General features: G+C 37.1%; 4 protein-coding genes across 7 annotated transcripts; 3 read left to right on the forward strand and 1 right to left on the reverse strand.

Annotated features, from left to right (window-relative positions):
• The first annotated feature begins 2380 nt into the window (after nt 1-2380).
• LOC132173091 (D111/G-patch domain-containing protein) lies at nt 2381-8561 on the forward strand. 2 transcript variants are annotated; one of them, XM_059584666.2, is made up of 8 exons: nt 2381-2458; nt 3526-3607; nt 4504-4699; nt 5584-5738; nt 5982-6125; nt 6236-6339; nt 6525-6675; nt 8258-8561. In XM_059584666.2, exons 2-8 carry the CDS (start codon nt 3536-3538, stop codon nt 8336-8338), a joined length of 903 nt encoding a protein of 300 aa, XP_059440649.2. In that variant the 5' UTR covers nt 2381-2458; nt 3526-3535; the 3' UTR covers nt 8339-8561. The 2 variants fall into 2 exon arrangements, with proteins under 2 accessions (XP_059440649.2, XP_059440650.2); XM_059584667.2 differs by having other exon boundaries at nt 6528-6675.
• Nucleotides 8562-8835: 274 nt separating this feature from the next.
• LOC132173090 (aspartic proteinase) lies at nt 8836-13215 on the reverse strand. Of its 3 annotated transcripts, none has more exons than XM_059584663.2 (14): nt 13113-13215; nt 11872-12225; nt 11728-11788; nt 11540-11634; nt 11315-11427; nt 11011-11179; nt 10877-10916; nt 10527-10591; nt 10276-10389; nt 10031-10095; nt 9623-9779; nt 9408-9527; nt 9222-9310; nt 8836-9100 (listed from the first exon to the last, which is right to left on the reverse strand). In XM_059584663.2, exons 2-14 carry the CDS (start codon nt 12208-12210, stop codon nt 9016-9018), a joined length of 1512 nt encoding a protein of 503 aa, XP_059440646.1. In that variant the 5' UTR covers nt 12211-12225; nt 13113-13215; the 3' UTR covers nt 8836-9015. The 3 variants fall into 3 exon arrangements, with proteins under 3 accessions (XP_059440646.1, XP_059440648.1, XP_059440647.1); XM_059584665.1 differs by lacking the exon at nt 13113-13215 and adding an exon at nt 12707-12725; XM_059584664.2 differs by lacking the exon at nt 13113-13215 and adding an exon at nt 12542-12690.
• A 1233-nt stretch (nt 13216-14448) lies between these two features.
• LOC148587858 (40S ribosomal protein) lies at nt 14449-16209 on the forward strand. The gene is made up of 3 exons (XM_088512070.1): nt 14449-14742; nt 15176-15334; nt 15906-16209. The coding sequence occupies exons 2-3, from the start codon at nt 15187-15189 to the stop codon at nt 16046-16048; spliced, it is 291 nt and encodes a 96-aa protein (XP_088368196.1). The 5' UTR covers nt 14449-14742; nt 15176-15186; the 3' UTR covers nt 16049-16209.
• Nucleotides 16210-18834: 2625 nt separating this feature from the next.
• Nucleotides 18835-21615, forward strand: LOC132172382 (Pyridoxal phosphate (PLP)-dependent transferases superfamily protein). The gene is made up of 2 exons (XM_059583872.2): nt 18835-20347; nt 21364-21615. The coding sequence occupies exon 1, from the start codon at nt 18985-18987 to the stop codon at nt 20341-20343; it is 1359 nt and encodes a 452-aa protein (XP_059439855.2). The 5' UTR covers nt 18835-18984; the 3' UTR covers nt 20344-20347; nt 21364-21615.
• Nucleotides 21616-22249: the final 634 nt, after the last annotated feature.

Below are 22249 nucleotides of genomic sequence, written 5' to 3' on the forward strand. Positions count from 1 at the left end.
GTCAAATCCATTATAATATTAATCAAATAATTAAATTTATAATTTATTGTAAGCTTAATTAAGTTTTTGAAATAAGTAGTAGTTAATTAGCATTTGAGTGTTTTCGGTTTCTCGGGGTCGATAGATTTTCAATGACCATTTTCTCTATTTTGTAGGTGCCCTGTCATCAATCTGATTGTCGAAAAAATTAGTTCAATACATAAAAGATTTCAAGAAAATTCATGACTTTGAACCAGTGCACCAAGCTCCAAACAAATGCACTTTAATTCAATTGACACTCCGATCATAGCATATGATCAATCAAGATTCCCATTCAAATTTTAGAGAGTTCAATGGACCAATGACCAATCAAACATATACAATCTTAAAACCCTAGATAGTTCAATCGGTACTCGATTGATGCGGCATACTGTTTTTCCTTTGGTCGACTTACATTATTAAACCCAAGTACCCTATGCCTTTTGAGTCACAATTTTCATACAGAGAGAAAGGTTATCGTTCATATAAATGGAGATTAGAACCCTAAAACCTTGAATCTAAACAAATATTAATCTTCTCTTCGTTTTCTTACCAAATTTGTTAGTTCATATAGGAGATTTCGTAGAAGAAATCCAGAGTTTTGGAAACAATTTTTTTTTTTTTTCAAACCCTTCTCCAAAGGAGGGTGCCATGAAATGAATGAATAAACTATAACTAAGATTCTCACAAAGTGACGGACCTGCAGAAATATCAAACAAGTTTGAAATTCTTGAGAGGTGTCAACAGCTGATTGTAGCATTCAAAGGTGTTTGGAATTTCCATCTACCCCCAACATTGCTTGCAAGCTGTCTCGCTTTAAGCCTTGAGGTATCTTTGAAACCCTAAACATTTGAGGGCTAGAATTTGCACTCCAATGCACGGAACCTTAATTTTATTCCTTCTTCCCTTTAATTAACAAGTGTTTTTTTTTCAAGTCACTAAGAAATTAATGTTTTCTTGTTGTATGTATACACAATGATCATTAAAGCTCATGCATGTGTTCATTCTCGAAAACGAATAATAATATGTGAAATTAGAAGTGCATGCATATATAGCTATTTGTTTGTATATGATTGAAGTGGACCTGCAAATAATTCTTTTGTGATTAGTTAAATTCAAACGCATTAATTGGTTAATTCTTAATTAATTAATCTCCAATATCTATAACTAATCCATATAAAGTAGTAAGTTTGGTACATTATTGATAAAAAGTTAGGTCCCATATATATATAGGGAAAGGGTTCTAGAACAGTAGGGCTTTATGTTGTTTCTATTTGTGATGTATATCTTGAATTGGACACCATGGATAAATGATATGCAACTACAAGATTGTGAGCCAATCATATGCATAATATATCTTATATGAGATAAAGATAGACTTGAGGTCTTGGCCATTGAATAATAGGAAAGAAAAGGGAAGAAAAAAAGGGTAATGCTATGTTGTTAGGTAGCATTTGGTAGAATTTTTTAATGACACTTTGCCAATCGAATCAAACGTGTGAGATGAAAATGATGATAAACATCCCTCAAAAGATATATCCTTTTTTTTTTAATTAGGGTATCCTGGATTCACTTATAGATGAGACAACACCTTGAGTTTTTTTTTTTTTTTTTTTCCTTGTTTTACCGAGAATAGAGGCCCAATCAAGATTTACTAGACTAATTCCTAGTCCAATACCCCACGCCACTCAGAGTATTGAGCGTTGAGTCATAGGCCGTCGGCTTAGGTGGCTGGCTCCAAGAACAGTTAGCACCCCCTCAAGGTTCGAACGTGAGACCACCGAAGAGCATACCCAGATCCTAGGCTATAATATTTTTCAACTTCTGAATTGATGAAAATGATTTTTCTCTATTTTTGTTGCCCTCGCACTAGTACAGATGGCTAGCAAGCAATGTGTGGGCAGGTGCACGACTACACAACATGTCTCTTACTGTCAAAGCTTATCCAATCGAAATGTGACACTTGGCCAAATGATTATCTGACTCAAAGTATCACACCCAATATAAGAGTGAGGGAAAATCCCTCTTGGGTAAGAGATTATTCTAGCAATTTCCTTTATTGTTTTTCTCTCCGGAGGTATTCACATTTTATATATAACAATAATAAAAAGGAGAATCAGATGCTTCAAGACTTTCTTTCTTCCATAACCCCTTCAAAGTGTGTTTGAATAGGATAAACAGAGCGAGAAAGATAAAACGGAGCAAGCTAACGGGTTGAGCTTCAGTAGTCGAATTTGAACCGGAGCCCAAGACAAACATCAAGTTTAGATAAGCCCAATAGTTCCCGGACGGCCCATTAATAACTGGGCCAAAAGAGCCCAAATTTCCTTCATTCCATATATGAAGAAGATCATCCACACGCCGAAACAGAGCAAGGTCGAGTTCCGAAGCAGTCTTTTTGCTCTTTGACCAAAACTTCTATGTTTCTCTTAAAACTAAGGTAAAGTATTTCATCTAATTCGAAACCCTAAGTTAGGCTTTGTGATCTATTTATTCTCTAATCGATGATGACTACCAATTGGATGTTACTGTACCTGCTATCGTCGCCTTTGGACTATTAATCTAGGTTTTTTTTTTTTTTTTTTTTTACTACGATTCAGTTTCTTGTTCCTTATTTTTTTCTTCAAAATTCATTATGTTGTATCTATTGTTGTAATGGGTTTTGGTTTACTTTCATGAAAGATGCTTTTTTTATTGAATTAGTTTGATTTTTGATAATTCTGAGCTTGTATATGTTTGGGCTGGTGAAGAATTTGAAAGACGCATTCTTTAATATGGGCCTAGTTTAAGCATTTGTTGAATGTTTATCATCCCAGTTGGAAGAACCAGATTTTTCTGGAGACCCAATTCTGAGTTTGAACAAAAACCCTTGGAAATAGCGGTGACTTTGAACTGTATTTTTTTTTATTAGACCTTTTCTGGTATAAGCTGTGTTTATCTTTACCAGTAATTCGTTTCCTTGTTGGGAATTTTGATGTCCTGTAAACCCATTTTCTGAGTTGGTCACAAACTGTCGAAAGTTTTGTATAAAGATCCGATCTTTTTGATGTTTGGAGCAATCTGTGAACTTGATGATGTCACAATGACTATATCGTAAGATTTTGAGATATGGGATTCATGGCCTTATATAATTTTCAGTTAATATTTGAAAAAATCTTAGATTTTTCATTACCTTGAGTCTGATTAGAACAAGTATCAATCTAAAATGGAGCCTACACAGTCATGTATTTTCTTTTTTCCTTGGTTTTCATGGCAACCGGGAAGAGGGTTTGGTAAACTACAGATTTTTATTTACTCTTGAATTTTTGTCTGTTGTTTACTCTTCTGCCATTTGTTCCATTTTTAAACTAAAGATTGATTACATAAATTTTTGTTAACTCTATTTGCTTGCATTTGGTGCTATTGAATATTAGCATTCTTGAAATTGGATTGGCCATTTTTCTGCCAAATTTCGGACTAATTCATTCACTTCTTGAATATTGAACCTTTTGTATGCTCATCATTTAGGTGACTCAAAATGGACAATCGATGGGTTAATGGTAGACAGGAAATGGCTGCACGAGATAAACGGCGACCGGAAAAGGAGCATGTAGGTCATCAGTTTATGGATTCATTAGATTTCTTTCCCTAGTGAAAAAATTGTGTTTTTAAAGGAAATTATTTCTACATGTGTACTTCCTGATATTTAAATCGCTCATTAAACTTATTTATGGGTTTATTTATTTATTTTTAAGGGAAATTCACCACCACGAAGTCCTTGAGTTTTTGTCCCTTCCAAGGTAAGACCCTAGGTTTTTTTTGGCCAATTAAGAACCTCGGCTTTGGTAATTCTGTTCAATTTTTAACTGGGCATCTGTCAGGTGGCCTTTTTTCAATGTCAGTCCAATGATGAGAGGCCATGTGTAAAAGTAACATTTCAGATGTAAAAGCAAAATTTGAAAATAATTTTATTTATGTTAAAAAAAAAGATATAAAAATAATTTTGTAAAAGCAACAAGAAGGGGCAAGGGGGCGAGTGTGGGTGGAGAGGGGTGGAGATCCACCACTTTAGAGGCTATACGGGGTAGATCTCCACCCCCTCCCCCTTGCCCACCCTCCCCATTTTTTTTAAGTACAATTCTTTTTGTGTCTTTTTTAGGATAAATAAATTTTTTTAAAAACTTTTTTAAAATCTGAATGTTGTTCTTTACATGCGGCCTCTCATTTGGTGTGATGCGAAAGAAATATCACTTGGCAGAAACGTCGTTAATAATTGAACAGAATGACCAATTTAGCATTTGGTGATTACTGGTCCTTAATTAGTGAAAAAAATTGGGGACCTGATATGGTTAAAGGTTAAAATTTAGGGACCTGGTGGTGAATTTCCCTTTTTCAGTGCTAAAGCTTGTTTGCAATGACAGAATTATTTGCTTATTTGCCAAGAGCATTCACAATAATTTTGTTAACCCCAGTTGTTGAGGTCGTTATCTTCATTTTGTGGTACAGATTTATCAGGACACCCTTATTGATGATTTGGCAGATGATTTTCGCTTGCCAATCCATCACAAGCCAACAGAAAATGTTGATCTGGATAATGTGGAACAAGCTTCGTTGGACACACAGTTGACATCATCTAATATTGGTTTTAGGCTTCTCCAAAAAATGGGATGGAAGGGGAAGGGTCTTGGGAAGAATGAGCAAGGTATGCTACTAGGGAGATGCTAATAATTGTACTATATTTACATCCTGCACTATGTAATTTTATTTTATTCTGAATCATTGGCTATTAAAACCTTTTAATATTTTTTTAGCAACAAACATCTTTCTGAACTTCTTGCAATGCCTTAAACTAAACCATTACCCTTGTTCATATTATTGATTTAGTCTTCATTGCACATGCTTCTAAATTAAACTTTTTTTACTGCTAATCATTTCTGGTGTTGATCTTGTCTGCTTAATGGCTGTTTTTTTTTAACCTAATATTGCTTCCTCTCAGTTTTGGAATGTGTTATTTTCATTCATCTCCTTTCTTTCCAACTCACATCTTTTTTATAGTCAAGTGTGATCAATAGAATTTTTACATTCCTCTAGGTTCTTTTCTCATTTTGTTGGATTTATGTGTGTGGGGTAGTAGTCATGACAGAAGATGAATGTTGATAATCAAAATTAAACACCGACCCTTGATAAGAAATTATATGTTTTCGTAGAGCTCTTAAAGAAATATATGTAAAAGTGTTGCTCAGTTTGCTTTGTGTCTTGCAGCTGAATGGTAGAGTCTGAGATTTCATTTTACTAGTTTCCCATCTCTTTTCTGTACTCCTAATGGTTTTATATCGACAGTTTTGAGTCTAGGATTCTGTCTCTTAGTTGATTCAGTGCTTTTTATATGCAATAGCTGTTTCATCATAGCAATCTACTCATATCTCTCTTTATGACATGTCCATTTTATTTTTGATGATATAGGAGCACCAAAGATAAGCTATCCACAGGTCTTAGTTTTTAGTTATCATGGCTATTTTATTGTAGATTTGACAGTTATTCTTTTTTTTTGGGGGGGGGGGGGGGGGGGGGGGTGTTAATATGCAGGAATAGTTGAGCCAATAAAATCTGGTATCAGAGATCCAAAATTAGGGGTTGGAAAACAAGAAGAAGATGATTTTTTTACTGCAGAAGAAAATATCCAGCGGAGAAAGCTCGAAGTTGAGGTAGACGAGACTGAGGAGCACGCAAAGAAGCGGGAGGTATGCCTTTGAACTGTAGTTACTATAAAATTTTCAATTATTAGATAGTATTGAGGTTGATGCTTTACTTTTCCTGGAACCCACACCAATTAGCAGAGGCTGCATATAGCATATGTGTGTGTCTTTTGACGGGAATGGTATATCATAGGGGACCGTCAAGTTTGGAGGGTCTTGAGAATTTCCTGCAGTTTTTATTACCTGGTGGCTTCTACTGCCTGCTTCGTGCACATTATGAAAATCCAGGTGTTAGCAGAGCGTGAGCAGAAAATTCAAACTGAGGTGAAAGAAATACGCAAGGTGTTCTATTGTGATCTATGCAACAAGCAATACAAGTTGGCTATGGAATTTGAAGCTCACCTGAGCTCATATGATCACAATCACAGAAAGGTAAATGGTTTGTTTTGACCTTTTACGCTTACTGTTGACACTCTATCTTGTTGCTTGTGGCATACTTTTCAATTTTGTCTGATCTGGAATACCCTCAATGAGATTTTCAGCGTTTTAAAGAAATGAGAGAAATGCATGGCTCTAGCAGTCGGGATGATCGGCAAAAACGAGAGCAGCAACGTCAGGAGAAGGAGATGGCTAAGTTTGCTCAAATGTATCCATTCTCTTACGCTTTCCATGAGTTACATATATTAGTACTCTTATGCTATGCCTCATTTTTTTTTGTGGGCATTTTCTTTTCTTTTTTGATTTTGAGAAGGGGGCGGGGGGATGTTGGATAGGGAAGTTACATGTTAGTTTCCTAATTGCCCTTTTGTTTTTCTCCTTCTTTTGGCCAAGTAGGGCAGATGCTCGTAAGCTGCAACAGAAGCAGGAAGAGTCTGTGTCTTCTCCAGTTCCTACTGAAGTGAGAGGTGCTACGGCACTTGTAGTTCAGGATCAGCGGAAGGCATTAAAGTTTGGTTTTTCTTCTAAAGGTGGAACCTCCAAGGTATGCCTATCCCCTCTCTCTCTCTCTCTCTCACTCTCAGATCTTGGATTTGTATTACTGTAACCTTGTAGTTTTAGTTGTCCTTTATGCTAAGGTCAAGGGAAAGAAGGATGACTTCCCATGCACGTGTACATATATAATGTTCATGCACAGGTATATATAAAACTGTAATCGGGTGGGTACATGAAGTGGTCCTGCCTTGGAGGAGTTCCTCGTTATCAAATATATATATATAAAACTGTAATTGGGTGCCAGATTCATTTAATTCCTGATTTTCTTGTTAATAATGTATAACCAATTTATCAGCCCTCGGAAAATTGACTTGGCTTCTGCTCTCTTCTTGTTTTCTCGGGCACATCCTGTCAGTTGTGTCAAACAGCATCCATTTGGACCCATATCAACTTACTTTGAATTCTTCTGGAGCACTTCTTTTTTTCCTCGTCCTTCTCGTTTTCATTACCTGCAGGACCTGTGCAAGTTATGAACATCCTACTGACTCTTAGCGCTGAATATTCATCTAACCTTTAGTGCCTTTGTATTAGAAGGTATTTTTTTTATTTCAACTAATAGTGTCTTCATTGAAGCAATGATACAGAAGAACCAAACAAAGTGAGGCCAGGGGCAGGGGAAAGGGTCGAGTTGGCTTGATGACTGGGAGAAGCAAAACAAAATTAGGAAAAAACAAATCTTTGAGTACCGATCACCATTTATTATGCTTGATATGACTGTTTTGACTTACTGCACCATATCTACTACCTTATAAACCATGGTCATTGTTATGGCTAAAATCACCAGCAACATTTCCTACTATTGTAATGCTTGCTTAAAATGATTTCCTGCTGTCGAGGTGAACATGTTTATTATATACACAGTAATAAATGACAATGGATTCTTTTCTCACCTTTTGAGTATATTGGTGCAGATAACCTAATGGTGGCCAGGTGTTGTATTCCATAATTTACGGCGCTTTTTTTTTTTATTCTATTCAAAAGGGGGTTACTAAGGGGACCCCAATTTGCTGTTTCTGGTTATGTATTGATGTATGTGGCTTTTGGCTTAGTGTGAAAAAATAAACTGTTAAAAATGCATGTAGGGTTTTAGATTACTACTTGGGACTTGGGGTATGTTTGATACATGGAATGATTATTCCATTAGAAAAACAAAAGTTTTTATTAAAAATGAAATAAGATGAAATAGAATAGTCTTAGTGTTAGAGCATATTATAAGGATAGAATCTTTTTCATATGCTCTAACATTTGGAATAGTCATTCCCATGAGAATGGCTATTCTAAAGCTATTTCATTCTACTTTTTTCAATTCCCAATGAAAACTATTCATTTTCATTCCACGTACCAAACGTACCCTTAATATGTTAAACCATAACTAGGATGTACTATCAGACCATTCCTCAGGAGGGTAAATATGAAGGGCTGTCTGTTACCACTATTTCTTTTTCTGACTTTGTTTGCTCCTTTCTAGCCCGATGGAGTTTTGACGATGTAAAAATGATTGAATCTAGATCCAATTCTGTTTAATGAAGTCTCTTCTGACTAACTCATTGCTTTTCTTTCTCATTGTGCAGAACTCTTCTAGCAGTGCTGCAAAGAAGCCGAAAGTGGCTGTCGCCTCAGTTTTTGGCAATGATAGCGACAAAGAAAAGTGAAAAGTTACCCTTGCAGCTGAGCATCAGCATTAGTGTACCTTTTGTATTGCTGGCCTTGCCTTTTACTGTTTATGTAGTTTATGTAGTTTATGTGATTGTATTGCTCGCATAGCCTTCTGTTTAATGTCTATGTGACCCATACCCAGAGTTTTTTTATAGAATTGTCTTGATTAGGGTAAATCCTTACTGGATTTTTTCAATGAATGAGAAAAAAATTGATCCATGCAAATGATTTATGTTGAAAATTCCATAATGATATATAGGACTACTTTACCGTTGCTGAGCAAAGAGTTATATCCCATCTTTGTATAAGCTTACATGTAAATCAGAATTGCTGCATACAGCAAAGGCATTCCCCTCATCCGTATAGGTGCCATCTGAAGTTAGCACCCTTAAATTTGCAGGAGTTGACATCTTAGATGGTTGAGGTACGAAGGCCATATTTTTGCTAGATACATGAATCCCCCACAATATATCCAAGGAAAATTGTTCCAGAGTGTATAAAGCACAGGATAACTTGCATTTCATTGCACATATATATACAGGAACCTCAACATATTCATAATCGTTATCTGTTAACCATTATGGAGTTACATAAATTAACATTATTTAACAAACTAGGATACATGTAGATATCTTGTAAGTATGATCACCGGACAGGACAGACGGACAGGTCTCTAAGCAGCCTCAGCAAAACCCAGCCGAAGATTACCAAAGTCAAACACTGTGTGGTACGCTCCCATAAAAACATCTCCAAGAATCCTGCAAGCAATGTTGGTTTCAGCATAAGAGAGATGAAACTTAAAGGAGAATGCAAATGAGCATGAACATTAACATGCATTGAGACTATATATGAGCATCAGCAATGATCAAGATAAGATACCACAGAGGACCCTGTGGAGAAGGGATATCTATAGCCATAAATCCGCTGATGCAGACGGTAGCAAGCCCATCTCCAGTTCTCAGAATATACTGAAAGTCAGGCAAGAATGTACAGAACAAGGCAAACAACTCAACAAATCGATCTAACAAGCGCATCAATGTAACATTTGTGATACTGAAGTCTAACCTGCTCTGGGGTGAGGGTAAAAGGTTTGTTCCCGATGGTGAGCGTAATGTTTGGCATGATGAAAATGCTATCACAGTCTATTACTGATTCACCTGATGGACTTGGCAGGCTCTCACAGAGCTGAGAAAGATCAAAACCAATGCTTTTTACACTACTTACAAATTTATAACTAGTTTGTGCTTCTAAACGGTGTCTATGGTTTTAGAATAAGTCACCTCATCCACATATTTGAGTACTTTGTCCTTTGTTCCCTTTTCTCTTAGCTGATTCTGGATCCAAATAACAGCCATCTCACAAAAAGTGCACGAAAGATCATCCCCAGGCGATGATACCTTCCTGTTTTCCTTTTCAACCACTGTTTCAATTCCAGAGCTGCATAGAATTGGGTTTGACTGTCAGTTAGATAATGGCCTGTTTGGGTGGAATCCCAACTGCAGCAGGAGACGAATATTTGCCATGCTAAAACCTTATAAAAATAACTTTCCATCCTCACAAGCTATCATTTTCCATGCATTGTTTTCACATGATAAACCCTCCATGAAATTGCTTTACTAGGAAGTAGGAAGCAGTCTAGAGGCAAATATGGAGAAGAAATAACTAATGAAGAATATAAGCTCCCTGACCTGGCATACTGAGGCTCATTAGAAAGACATAAGCCGAGCTGTGAACATATTTTGTTGGGACGGACCTGCAAATCACAGAAAGAAGTATGTTGAGATCTAAAACTAGATATGTACATGAGTAATTCTATTTAGTAAACTCATGTACAACTGCCATACAACTGGATGACGTGACAGTAAAATTTAGTAAATAATATTACTCTATGTACATATAGAGTAAAAACGTAGGTAATATAAAAACCACCCACCCCAGATATCAAGAGATCCCAAATTAAGTCTCCATACTGAGTTACAACTTCCTTACATTGGGCGCTCACAATTCCTTCAGCTCCAATAGCGTGGTTGATTTCAGTCACAACAGACTAGAAATCACAGTCAGTAAATAAGGATTTAATCCCAAAAGTAACTTAGAAAAAAAAAAGCATAAGAAAAAGATGATGAATCAAGCCTGGAGGTCCTTCTGAAAATAATGTGATTTTCAGAAGATGGAACAACATACAGTTGGACCAGCAAGTAAGGAAGTTCCTGAATCCACAATAGCAGCACAGCCCCCCTTGCAAGCGCCTGAAGTGAAATTAATAATTTTCAGAATTTATCAATGCTGCAGTAAGGGGGTTTAGATGTACACTAGAAAAGCAGGCATCAGGAACAAGTGCTGGTTTGTTTATATAATTAGCCAATCTAAGTGAGAAATTTTCTCTGCAAGTTTTAAGCACCAATTTCCCACAGCTCGGATGTTCTGCAGTTTCTCTACACATGATATCTCCTCAAGTACTTATCTATATAAAGATTTTCAATGCTCAAATAAATAAAACAAACACCCTTATGAATAAGGTGCTACAAAGTCACCTGTTGAATGGTTCCCAACGAGAAAATCTCCCATTTCAAACTGAAATCAAAGCAAAGAAATTTTGAAAAAAAAATCATCATTTCCAGGGAAGCAAGCACATGAAAAGGGATAACTTTTCCTAACATTTACTTACCTGCCAGTAACCCTTTTTGGTGACTGGAATATAAGTATGATTTCCTTTAAAGTGCATCGGATCAACACCACCAAAGATAATTTCACCTCCCTCTTCTGCATCCAGATCACGGTTAAGCCAGAATGAGAAAACCTCCTCCTTTACAAGACCTTGCTGCACCATATTGTACCTGTTTTCTAATCAAGAATCAGTCTAACCAAGCCAAGGCACCAGCGATTTTGAAAAGAGCAAAATGCACAGTTCTTTATTCTGAGGAAACAAAATTTGATTACAAAATCTCACATCAAAGAACACAGAACTTTACCACACTGGCACAGCATTCCCAACCGAAATCTCCTGGAACCCAAGCCCCAGTATCCCATCAAACTGCGCTAACACAAATGCGAGACTGCCTTCTCTCGTAGCCTCAATGAAAACCTGAATTTAAAAAGGAAAAGAGAAAGAGGATTACATGTGTGCCATTACTGCAGCCATGAGAAAAAGCAGTTCGAGAAAAAACTTCAAAAAAAAGAAAAAAAGAATAACCAACTTGATCCTTGACAACAAAATCTCCAACTTCAACATTGTCTTGACTGAAGAAACCCGAAATCGATCCAGACCCATAATTTATTTCGCAGGATTTTCCTGGATAATGGTTCAACAAAGTATATCTTCAATTTCATATCAGAAATTGTGTCTGAAAACTATAAGCAGCTCTCAAACAAACTGATTAGTTACCATTCTTTGTGTATGTACTGGACTGGCTTGACCTGTACCGAGAATGGAAATAGCAAGCAATCTGAAAATTGTTATGGGTCAATACACACTCTTCTGTATTAGCTGATTCTGGAAGATGACAGAATAAGATGAAGCAAAACTTACAGAAAAATAGCACTTTGATGATGGAACCCATAGATTGGAACTGCCGGTATCAAATATGACTGTGAAAGTCTGAGGGGGAGTGCCAATTCCAATCTCTCCGAAATATTGAGCATCCAAATAGTTCTTCAGAGGTACTATATCTTCACTCGAACGATGCATGCCAATTACACCCTCTCCGGATTTCCCCTCTGCTCTTGCCACTCTCGCAGCATTGATTCTGTGAAGGTCCAGGCGGCGCTTCTTCAAACCAATCCTCACAAGGCCATCGGAAGAAGCAGGAAGAAGTGAGCATGTTAAAGCCCATAAAAAGAAAGCCACACAGAGATACTTATGCCCCATGTTCAGTTAAAATCCCTGTCATAAGAAAATGCCACCAAGATGTAAGCAGATCAGGATAACAACAGAAAATCCCATTTAAAGTTACTTTTTTGAATCTTTGATACTATATTTTGGAGCAAGTAAACAAGCATCACAAAAGAGACAGGTTGACAATTTCTTTGTTCTTCAATTTTTGAAATAAGGGCATCAATACAGTGCTGCAATTTATGATCATCCACTGAGCTCCATGAAATCAGAAAACTTTAGGAAGAAAAGGCGATATAGGTAACAAAAAAAGGGAAGAGACTGGTTGAAAAGATTAGGAAGCAATTTCGCACTGAATACAACTTACTAAGCCATAATCAATCCTCAAGGAGCCCTATCAGAACAGAGGGTTTTTAGAAGATCATATTTCTAGCAGTGCCTTGGTGAAAATCAAGAATGATCCTTTAAATTACAAACAGAAATTCCCAGAGACGGCCAAACAACTCTGATTATTACACAGAAATACACCCACCCGTTATCCATATTCGACAAATAAAGAAAAAAACCCAATCACTATGGCATATCAACCTGGTTGGAGATAATATTGGGTACAAATTATCCAAAAAGAAGAAGATAATTTTGGGTACTAAAACAACTATAGATATACCCAACCCAAGCTTGCGAAACTTCTATCACAAGTGGAAAAGAAAAGGAGAAAGAAAATTATGCTGCGAGGGAAACTACTTGCTGAAGCTCAGCATATGAATTAGAGCGTCACAACACAGACAAAGACAAAGAAAAAAAAAGGGTCAGGAAAAAATCTATCAGAACATAAAAGTAAAAAATAAAAAAATAAAAAAAAAATAAAAATAAAAAGATCATCTTATAATCACTTTGCCCATACGCTGTCGATGGATACAAAGGGGTAGCAGTCAAACCTTACTAAGCTTGACGCAAGTAAAGATGCTGCTAGTGCTGAAGGTGAGATAACAAGTGTGAGTATTTTCTAGGCACTCTATCCGCATATATAGGAGAGCCATTTCATGAAGGAGGAAGATGACAAACATAAGGCTACGTGTCTAGCAAGGCTTTTCTTACTGATTAACCATGTGATTCTTACTTGTATTAGTATTTTGGGCGTATATTAGTCTAATAAATTGAATTAGAAAAACTTTTCTGTCCGCAATTTGAAGAAAAACTTTTCCCATAATGAAAATATATATTGCCATGAATTTTGAGAAATATTAATCAAAGTTTTGGCATTTGTTTTGACTGCCATTGGCCCATTTGGGTGTATTAACCCTTCATAATTTTCGAGAGAAGAAACAATGAATGCACGATAACCAATAATAGTTATATCCTGACAACCGAATTTACGTAGAAGTTTCCACTAGATGTGAAGATTTGGACAAAAGAGGAGCGGGGTGGCATTCAAATGAAGCTCCTCCTCTCCTCAGTCCTCTCCTAGACCTATATATGAAATTGAAAGCGAAATTCTTTGAGAAAATTTGTCCTTGGAAATTAGGACAGAATATTTCTTTCTTGTTTGTGGTAACAAACTGTCAAATGTTTATCGTAATCAAAGTCAGCTTCCACAAATCCTAAAAGGTAATGCAATAGATTCTATCATTCTCTATCTACGTAAAACAATCGATGGAAGATAGAAAAGTTTGGGTTTTTGAAGGCTAGATTTTTTCCAATGCTAGTAAAATGACGAACTTACCCTTATATAGAATTTTCAATAAGATAAAAACACTCTTAAAAATTTGAAAGAAAATTAAATTTTAGAATTTTTGTTTTTATTTTAGTAAGGGTAATTTCGTCATTTTTAAAAAATTAGGGGTACATTGTCATTGTTTTGATAGTTTGGGGGATAAATTGTTGTAATTGTTGTAATTGATAGTTTATGGGGTAAATTGTCATTGAGGTAATAGTTTGTGGAAGTTAAATGGACCTTACCCTTAAAAAAAAAAAAACAAATGAATGGGAAAATACTGAAGAGATTAATGAGATTTAACATTTCATCAAATCATTCCTTAGAGTTTAAAATTAATCAAATCACTCTTTAAAAAATGTTTTGTTATCAAATTATTCCCTTTGTATACATATAAGCGTAAGACCATGTCATATCCAATAAAATAGCTCAACGTCTACAAAAATAACACCTCAACTTGACACTTGAAAAAAAAAAAAAAAAAAAAAAAAAAAAGTAAATAAAATACCAAAACAGAAGAAAATGAATAATAATAACCAAATGTGAGGGAGGGAGGGAGGGAAGTGGGTGGGTGACCACCACTTCACACTAGGCCACCGGTAGAGTGGTGGCTGGGTGGCCACCCACCACCCAAAGAGGGTGTGGGGGCCTACTTGAAATCAGGCCTGGCCCATAGTCGGGCCTATTTGCAGCCTCACTATTACTAAAGACGAACCCCATCTTCAAATTGGATAGTCTTTGACCCGGCCAACAGCTCTCTTCCCCATTGGCATACATCTTCCCATTCTTGTACTGAGAACTCAATCTTTAACTTGGTATAAAGCCATCCACAGAACCGATCAAAGCCCTACAAGGTATAAAAGTTTCTACTCGTGCAATTTTTAAATTTTCTTTGTTTATTTATTTTGTTTGAAATATATCACCCGAATGAAGCTGTGAAACTGAGGTCGCCATCCAAATGTTTGAGAAAATGCCGTAGTGAGTAAAACTCAAGAATAGATTTTGACTCGAACTTAAAATTAAAAGCCGTTTTTATTTTGTTTCGACCGTGCTTGTAAACCATTGAATATTACAGTTTTTCCCTATTTATGACACTGTGTGTTTGTGAATAAGTAGAAGAATCAATAATGGGGAGCATATTCAACTAAGTTGATATTTAATTGCACATAACATGACCCTTAGTGTACTTTCATCTGGGTTTGTGTAAGTTTTCCATTCCATCTTAAAGGAATTCAAATTCAAGTTTGGGCATGTTGTTGGTGTGATATAAGCTTTGGATTGCATCAGGAAAGTGCTAGATGGCATTGAGGCGGTTCTTTGGGTTTTCGGATGGGGAGCTGATGCGGTCGGAAGCAAAACCTTGTTCCAGATTGACGAGACAGACGGCTGGGATTTTTACCGTTGGAGGAGGATTAGCATTTTGGATTCTTTGTAGATTGCACTATGGTCTGTCCTACATTTTTTGCTGGTTTTTTCTGCTTTTTTATTTATACTTTGATCGTTGATCTTTAATGCCCAAATATGTTGTCTAATAGGATTCTTGAACTCTACCTAGGGGGAAAATATGAATGGCTATTATTTTCGTTGGATGATGCTAATACTGCTCTTTTTCCAATTTCTGGTCTGCACCAAGTTTGATAGTTTGATTTATGATTGGTGTTCAATTGGCAATCTAGGTGGATAACCTGTTTACTCATGCTAAATTTTGGTATGGATTCTCTAACCTTTGCATAAAAGGTTGTTCAAAACTGAATTCATCACAAATGATGTGAACGTATTATCTTGCTTCTGGAGAGTTGTTTATAACTCAAGGGACCATTTATGATTATGCAATAAGGCAATGAGTCTGGATTACTCTTACAATAAAATTCCATCAAACAAGATTAGTCCAATATGGTCTACAGTAACTTTTAAGATCAAATGCATTTGAAGGGGACTTTCTTATGCTTTTCACTTCTTTCTTCTCTCTTGTAATGTTTGATAAAAATCACAATATTTGTTTTTTGTGCTCATGCAGGTCCCAGAATTACGGTTCCTAGGAGTCTTAGGTGGGCAGCTTGTGGAGCAGTATCTGTTAGCTCAACCTCTGCTTTACTCGTTCGCTTATTTAGTCCTGAATGTGAACCCCAGAACATAGCTGCTTATGACAAGGGAAAGTAGTGCTATAGGTTGTTCATGAAGGTTAAAGCTTGTCTTAATCTATTTTCTGGGTCTTTTATGTAGGACTAATCTTATTACCCTTTCCCAAGATAACCTACCAAGATTTAAATCAGGTTTATAAAATGTTTGTCTCAAATGAAAAAGTTGTTGTCTTTAACTTAGTATAACCCCGTACAATTTGGTTATGCATATTATTCTGTGTTGGCTTCTGTTATTAGAAAAAAAAAAATTCCCTAAGAGCACAATCACTGTGCAACTGGTTCCGGAATGATCAGTTTTGACCTGAAATCTTGCACACTGCATCCTTCTTCAAGTCAGGAACTACTAGCCAAGGGTTACTTGGCACACTGCATCCCTCTATCATGGAACAAGCAGCTATTGCTCACATTTAAAGGTGCTTTAACAATTGCATACACAAAACCCTTAGCTGTGCTTCCTGCTTAGCTAAAAAAAACTGTAGGCTAGTGGATGAGAGGTTCAAGTGAAGAAAGTTGATAGAGATTCTTTACAATTTTGTTGTTCGGATTGTTAGTAATTTAGACCGTAAATGTAAAAAAGCTTTATGGGGCTCACCACTCACCTGTCCCAATTTCGGACAATTTACTTGCTTGTTGGAGCATGTAGAGAGCCCATGAGAGATTTCTCACATTTCTGCTCAAATTACTTGCAATTTGAGTAGAGAATTGTTAGAGATGCTAATTTGGCCTTCCTTGTTTATATGAAGAAGCCCCAATCTAAGACCTTAATTTTTTTTTTTGTTGTCATAGTTTTTCTTTTTAGGCATAATAAGCACTGCCATCTACATCATTGTCCCAAATTTCATCCATAAAATGAGAGATGGGACCATATGACCAACCTGGATGCAACCTGTTACCTGTCCATTTTCTCTTGTGGACGTTTGAAAAAAGCCAAATGATATACCTACGGCGAAAGTGATGGATACAATGAGGAAAGTGAGATTGGCTTTATGCCATTGTAAATATCATCTGTATGAGAAAAGCCAAAGTAAGCAGACGGGAGGTCAACATCAAAAGCCCATAACTAAAATAAAACACCGTCCTTTATTGAATTTTTTTAACTCATAAAATAGGATTTGGTTGCCTTGTAATGTATTACGTGTGTTTGGACCACCATTTTCATTTGATTCTTGTCTCTTCCTTGCAACGAAGGACAAAAATACATTAGATTGGTTAAATGCCTAGTGGAGTTAACATCTTTTTAATTAAAAAAAAAAAAAAAAAAAACACCTTTTTTGATTCTTATAAGAATCATGGAAGCATGGATTCTTATTTGATACGAACATCATCTTGTGTTGTATTGGATGCTTTGAGTGATGAACAAACCTTCACGATCGATTCTAATGAGAGATTCTCCATAGAAGAGATGCAGGACTCCTCACAAGCAGATGGGTCATTAATGTCACGTTGCAAGCAAATGGAGTCAAAGTCACCTTACTCATTTGCTTCAATTTCGCATCCTCTTAGTTTATAAGCCACTAAACAAAGCACTAAAAACACACTGCATCCTCATTATCCATATTGATGGTATAGTGGGATTGCACGACCATATGCAAAAGAGAAATATGATGGGATGGAAGACTTGTCAGGGTGCCCGTCGGGTGGCTTCGATGCCTAAGTTAGCAATAATAAGGAGCGTATAGTTATGCATTTCTTACATAGGTGGCATGGCTCCTTTTGTGCAGTGGGTTGATGGATATTGTATGGGGGTGGCTAGGTGCCATCGGGTGATAATGCGTGGCCTTGACTGAGCATATGATCTAATCTGTGTCTTTTAGTAGAGTGTACCCTTAACTAGGTGTCGCTTGCTAAAGAGGCATACAACCCTAACCGAGTATGGCATTGAGTTTCTTCCCAGTTGTCATTCTAGTCTCAAATGAAAACCTACCAAAACTAAGGGCACATTTAGTATACTTGAATGATGATTATTTTGGAATAGATATGAGTATTACCAAAAATACAATGGAATGACCATTTCTATTTATTGGTTTGGTGACAACATAGGAAGAGAACCCTTTTTATGGTATGCTACAACATGATATTTTAACCAAAATTTCAAAAATATCACTATTTATAAAATTTGCACTTGGTCCTCTTAGTCAACTCTACCCCCAATCACCATGTGAGGCAGGGGTGGTTGGACCACCCCCAAATCATGGGGCATCACTTTTGGAGGTTTGGTTGGGGTGCCATAAAACCCCGTCAAGAGTGTGGTTTAAAAGTGACTAATAATTTTTTGAGAATATTTATTTTTAGAGTTATTTTATTTATGAAAAAAAGAAAAAGGTATTATGGCATTCTTATCGTTTCTTGATTTTTATTTTATAATTAAAACTCTTTTCTTTTGATCTATGCTTCAATTTTTTATTTTATTTTATTTTTTTCTATTCAAACTGGAGAAAAGGAAAAAGGATGCTTCCATCTTATTTGAATACAAATAGATTCAATTTCATTTGCATGTTATTTGAACACAATTAAATTTGGGAAAAAGACATAATTCAGATCAGAATTAATCATTATAAATTCTATCCAATATTATTATACTCTTAATAGAAAAAACAGAAAGTTGTTTTTTTTTTTTTAAAAAAAATATTAATAAAATCGGAATTAACATTGACCTAGTAAATACACCTAGTCTTTGACTCTTTGCATGCCGAAGTCCGCGTGCATGTCACGTGAGTGAGTGAGTGAGAGAAACAAAAAAGTATTATGAATTATCTATTCTACTAAAAAAGGACTATGGTGCGAGATGAGTAGTTTATTCGTTATTCAGTTAATGGGAAGGAGCTCCCATGGCTCCCCACTTGTCCCCATCCCCACTCATATTTATCTCTCCCAATCACTTCTGACCCTTTCCCCTTTCTTTCTCTTCAATCTCACGGGCGGAGCCACACCCCCTCCAAACCCTAACCCCACACCATGGCCACCCACGACCACCACCTCAACGGTGACACCATCACCAATTCCACTACCAACCTCGCCAAAAAACCCAAACTCACTCCTTCCTCTACCTTCATCACCGCCTCCGAAATCCAATCAGAATTCTCCCACCACGACCCATCTATCGCCCGCATCAACAACGGCAGCTTCGGGTGCTGTCCAGCCTCCATCGTGAAGGCCCAGCAGCTCCTCCAGCTCCAATTCCTCCGCCAGCCCGACCACTTCTACTTTAACCACCTCAGGCCCGGTATTCTCGAGTCCAGGACTTTCATCAAACAGCTCATCAACGCCCACCACGTCGACGAGGTCTCCATCGTTGACAACGCCACCACCGCCGCCGCCATAGTCCTCCAGCGCACCGCCTGGGCCTTCGCCGAGGGCCGCTTCGATAAGGGCGACGTTGCCATCATGCTCCACTACGCCTACGGCGCCGTCAAGAAGTCCATCGAGGCCTACGTGACCCGCGCCGGCGGCTGCGTCATCGAGGTACAGTTGCCTTTTCCTGTGAATTCCAATGATGAGATTGTCCATGAGTTTAGGAAGGCCTTAGAGAAAGGGAAAGAGAATGGGAGGAGGAGAGTTAGGTTGGCTGTAATTGATCACATCACTTCCATGCCTTCCGTGGTGATTCCTGTGAAGGAATTAGTTGGGATTTGTAGGGAGGAAGGTGTGGACCAGGTGTTTGTTGACGCAGCCCATGGAATTGGGTGCACTGATGTTGATATGCAAGACATTGGGGCTGATTTCTATACGAGCAATCTGCACAAGTGGTTCTTTTGCCCGCCTTCCGTTGCGTTTTTGTACTGTAGGAAGTCACCCAGTTGCTTAGACTTGCACCATCCCGTTGTGTCCCATGAGTATGGAAATGGGTTGGCCGTGGAAAGTGCCTGGATTGGGACTAGGGACTATAGTGCTCAGTTGGTGGTTCCAAAGGTTTTGGAGTTTGCGAATAGGTTCGAAGGCGGTATTGATGGGATCAAGAAGAGGAATCATGATAACGTTGTGGAGATGGGGCAGATGTTGGCCAAAGCGTGGGGGACCAATCTCGGGTGTCCTCCGGAGATGTGCGCGACCATGATCATGGTTGGGTTGCCGGCTTCTTTGGGGATCTCAAGTGAATTGGATACAATGAAGTTAAGGACACATCTGAGGGGTAATTTCGGTGTGGAAGTACCGATATATTACCGGGTACCAAAAGATGAGGAGGTTGGGGCGATTACTGGGTATGCACGAATTTCGTATCAAGTCTATAACAAAGTCGAGGAATACACCAAGTTCAGGGATGCAGTTAACCAACTTGTTTGCGATGGGTTCACTTGCGCACTGCTTTCTAAATGAAGAGGTATGTTTTCATTTCTTTTATCCATTCTTTGTTTATATTGTCCCACAGATTACAATTTCTTGTGTCAGAAATTGTTTGAGTGTCGTTGCAGAATTTGTATATTTTATTTGAAACCTAGGACGTGGTAAAATTGTATTGTCATCTACAAACAACTCTGATTCATCTCATTAAATGTTTAAATTGACAATCTTTTTAAGCACCATACTCTGTTTTTTTTCCGTCACCACTTTGCCTACTCTCGTATTTTGCCTCAGTAATATCTTTCCAACTTGCTTGTAGATTTTGATGTCACCATGTCTTTTTAAGTCCAAAAACTCTTTTAACTTATTCCCTTTTTGTTATCTTATTGTGTAGGTGTTTTCTTATTTCTTGAATTTATTTTGTTCTTGGTGCCTGTTTTGCTGTTCTTAATTTAAAGCTGTCATCAGTTTCTTTCCAACTTCCTAAGGCCCAGTTTCAAGAATCGTGTTTTGCCATCTCCAATAACTGAGATTGAAACTTCTTTCAATCTTGCTAAGTATAAAAGCTCAATATTGTTGTCATTTGGTTCAACTGAGAAAATTAGTTTTGTAGCTTTAGTAGTCAAATTGTTTGTTGTGAAGTTTGTGGTTATTATGATAATATGGTTTGAAATATTTCATGTGTGCTTGTATCTGTGAAAAGTAGTTGTATGAAAGCGATGAAATATAGAACTCTTGTTAACCACATTAAATATGAGGCACAGTAATGATTAATTAGTTTCGTTATGGGATATATATATATACTGTATCTCCTAGAAATGCCCATGTTGGCATGGAGCTAGTGACATGCACAAAGGAAACCTTCTGTGGTTCTTCGATATATTCCATAAACATAACTAGGTGAGCAATATGTCTATTAGGTGCTTGGTGAATTCGTTATAACTGAGGGAATAAGAATCTGAAAGATATTACTTCTTAGTTGTTTCTGACATGTTGTTTTCTATTTGTCTTTACTTCAATGAGGCACTAAGTAAGTCTTTTTTTTATGAATAACAGCCGTAGTTCTCTGGGTGGCTTGCGGGGTTTTGGCCACTTCTCATGGTTTTGGTACCATGAACTCCCAAGATTGGAGAAGAAGCTGCAGAGGTGCAAATAACAGAGCAGATAAAGATAGCTTTTGTGATATGAATTCGTAGAATAGATCTGCGATACAGTTATCTATCTGTTGGGCTCTAGAGCTATTTGTCTTTTGTTTTCTGACCGCTTTTTAACTGTTTAGCTGCCAATTGAACTCTTGAGTTTACCTTAGTTGCTTGTTTGTGCCATCCGCTGTGTGGGTTGATATAATCTCCTCTCGCAGAGAGAGCTGCGATACACAGAGTCATGGGCATCAGAGCTTAAAACATATTATAATAAAAAAAGAAATCCAAAAGTGAGTAAATTCTCCAAATACTGTGGTAAAGCTCGAACCCAATCCTTCTAATAAAATTTATTGACTCAACAGAGCAGAGCACAATACCGATCCTTTTGAAGTTTTTACCCGCTCAACTGCAATGTCTTGTGCCTGTTTAAAGGAGGGTGGATTTGGCTCAGGTGCTGTAATGTCGTAGTTCTTTTAAGGGTTGAGATTTAATTTTCAATATTCTATAAGAAAGAGAGAAAACAACATTGAATCTCAACCCTTAAAAGAAATACAGCATAGGTGCTGTAAAACAATTACTGCACTTAAGCCTGATTTAGTTTGGGGGGCGATCACGCTACTTGTGAGTGCTAAAAGTATTTTTACCATTCGCTATAAATAGAGAGATAAAGGAAAGAGTATACCTTGCAAAATCACTTGGGCAGAAAAATAACTTTTTGTGTATTAAGTACTTGTCACTTTTTCCCCTTTGAATAGAAAAAAAAAAAAAAAAAAAAAAAAAAAAAAAAAAGTATTTGTCAC

The sequence above is a fragment of the Corylus avellana genome, chromosome 1 (genome assembly GCF_965113065.1).
Source record: "Corylus avellana chromosome 1, dhCorAvel1.hap1.2, whole genome shotgun sequence".
Classification (NCBI taxonomy): Eukaryota; Viridiplantae; Streptophyta; class Magnoliopsida; order Fagales; family Betulaceae; genus Corylus; species Corylus avellana.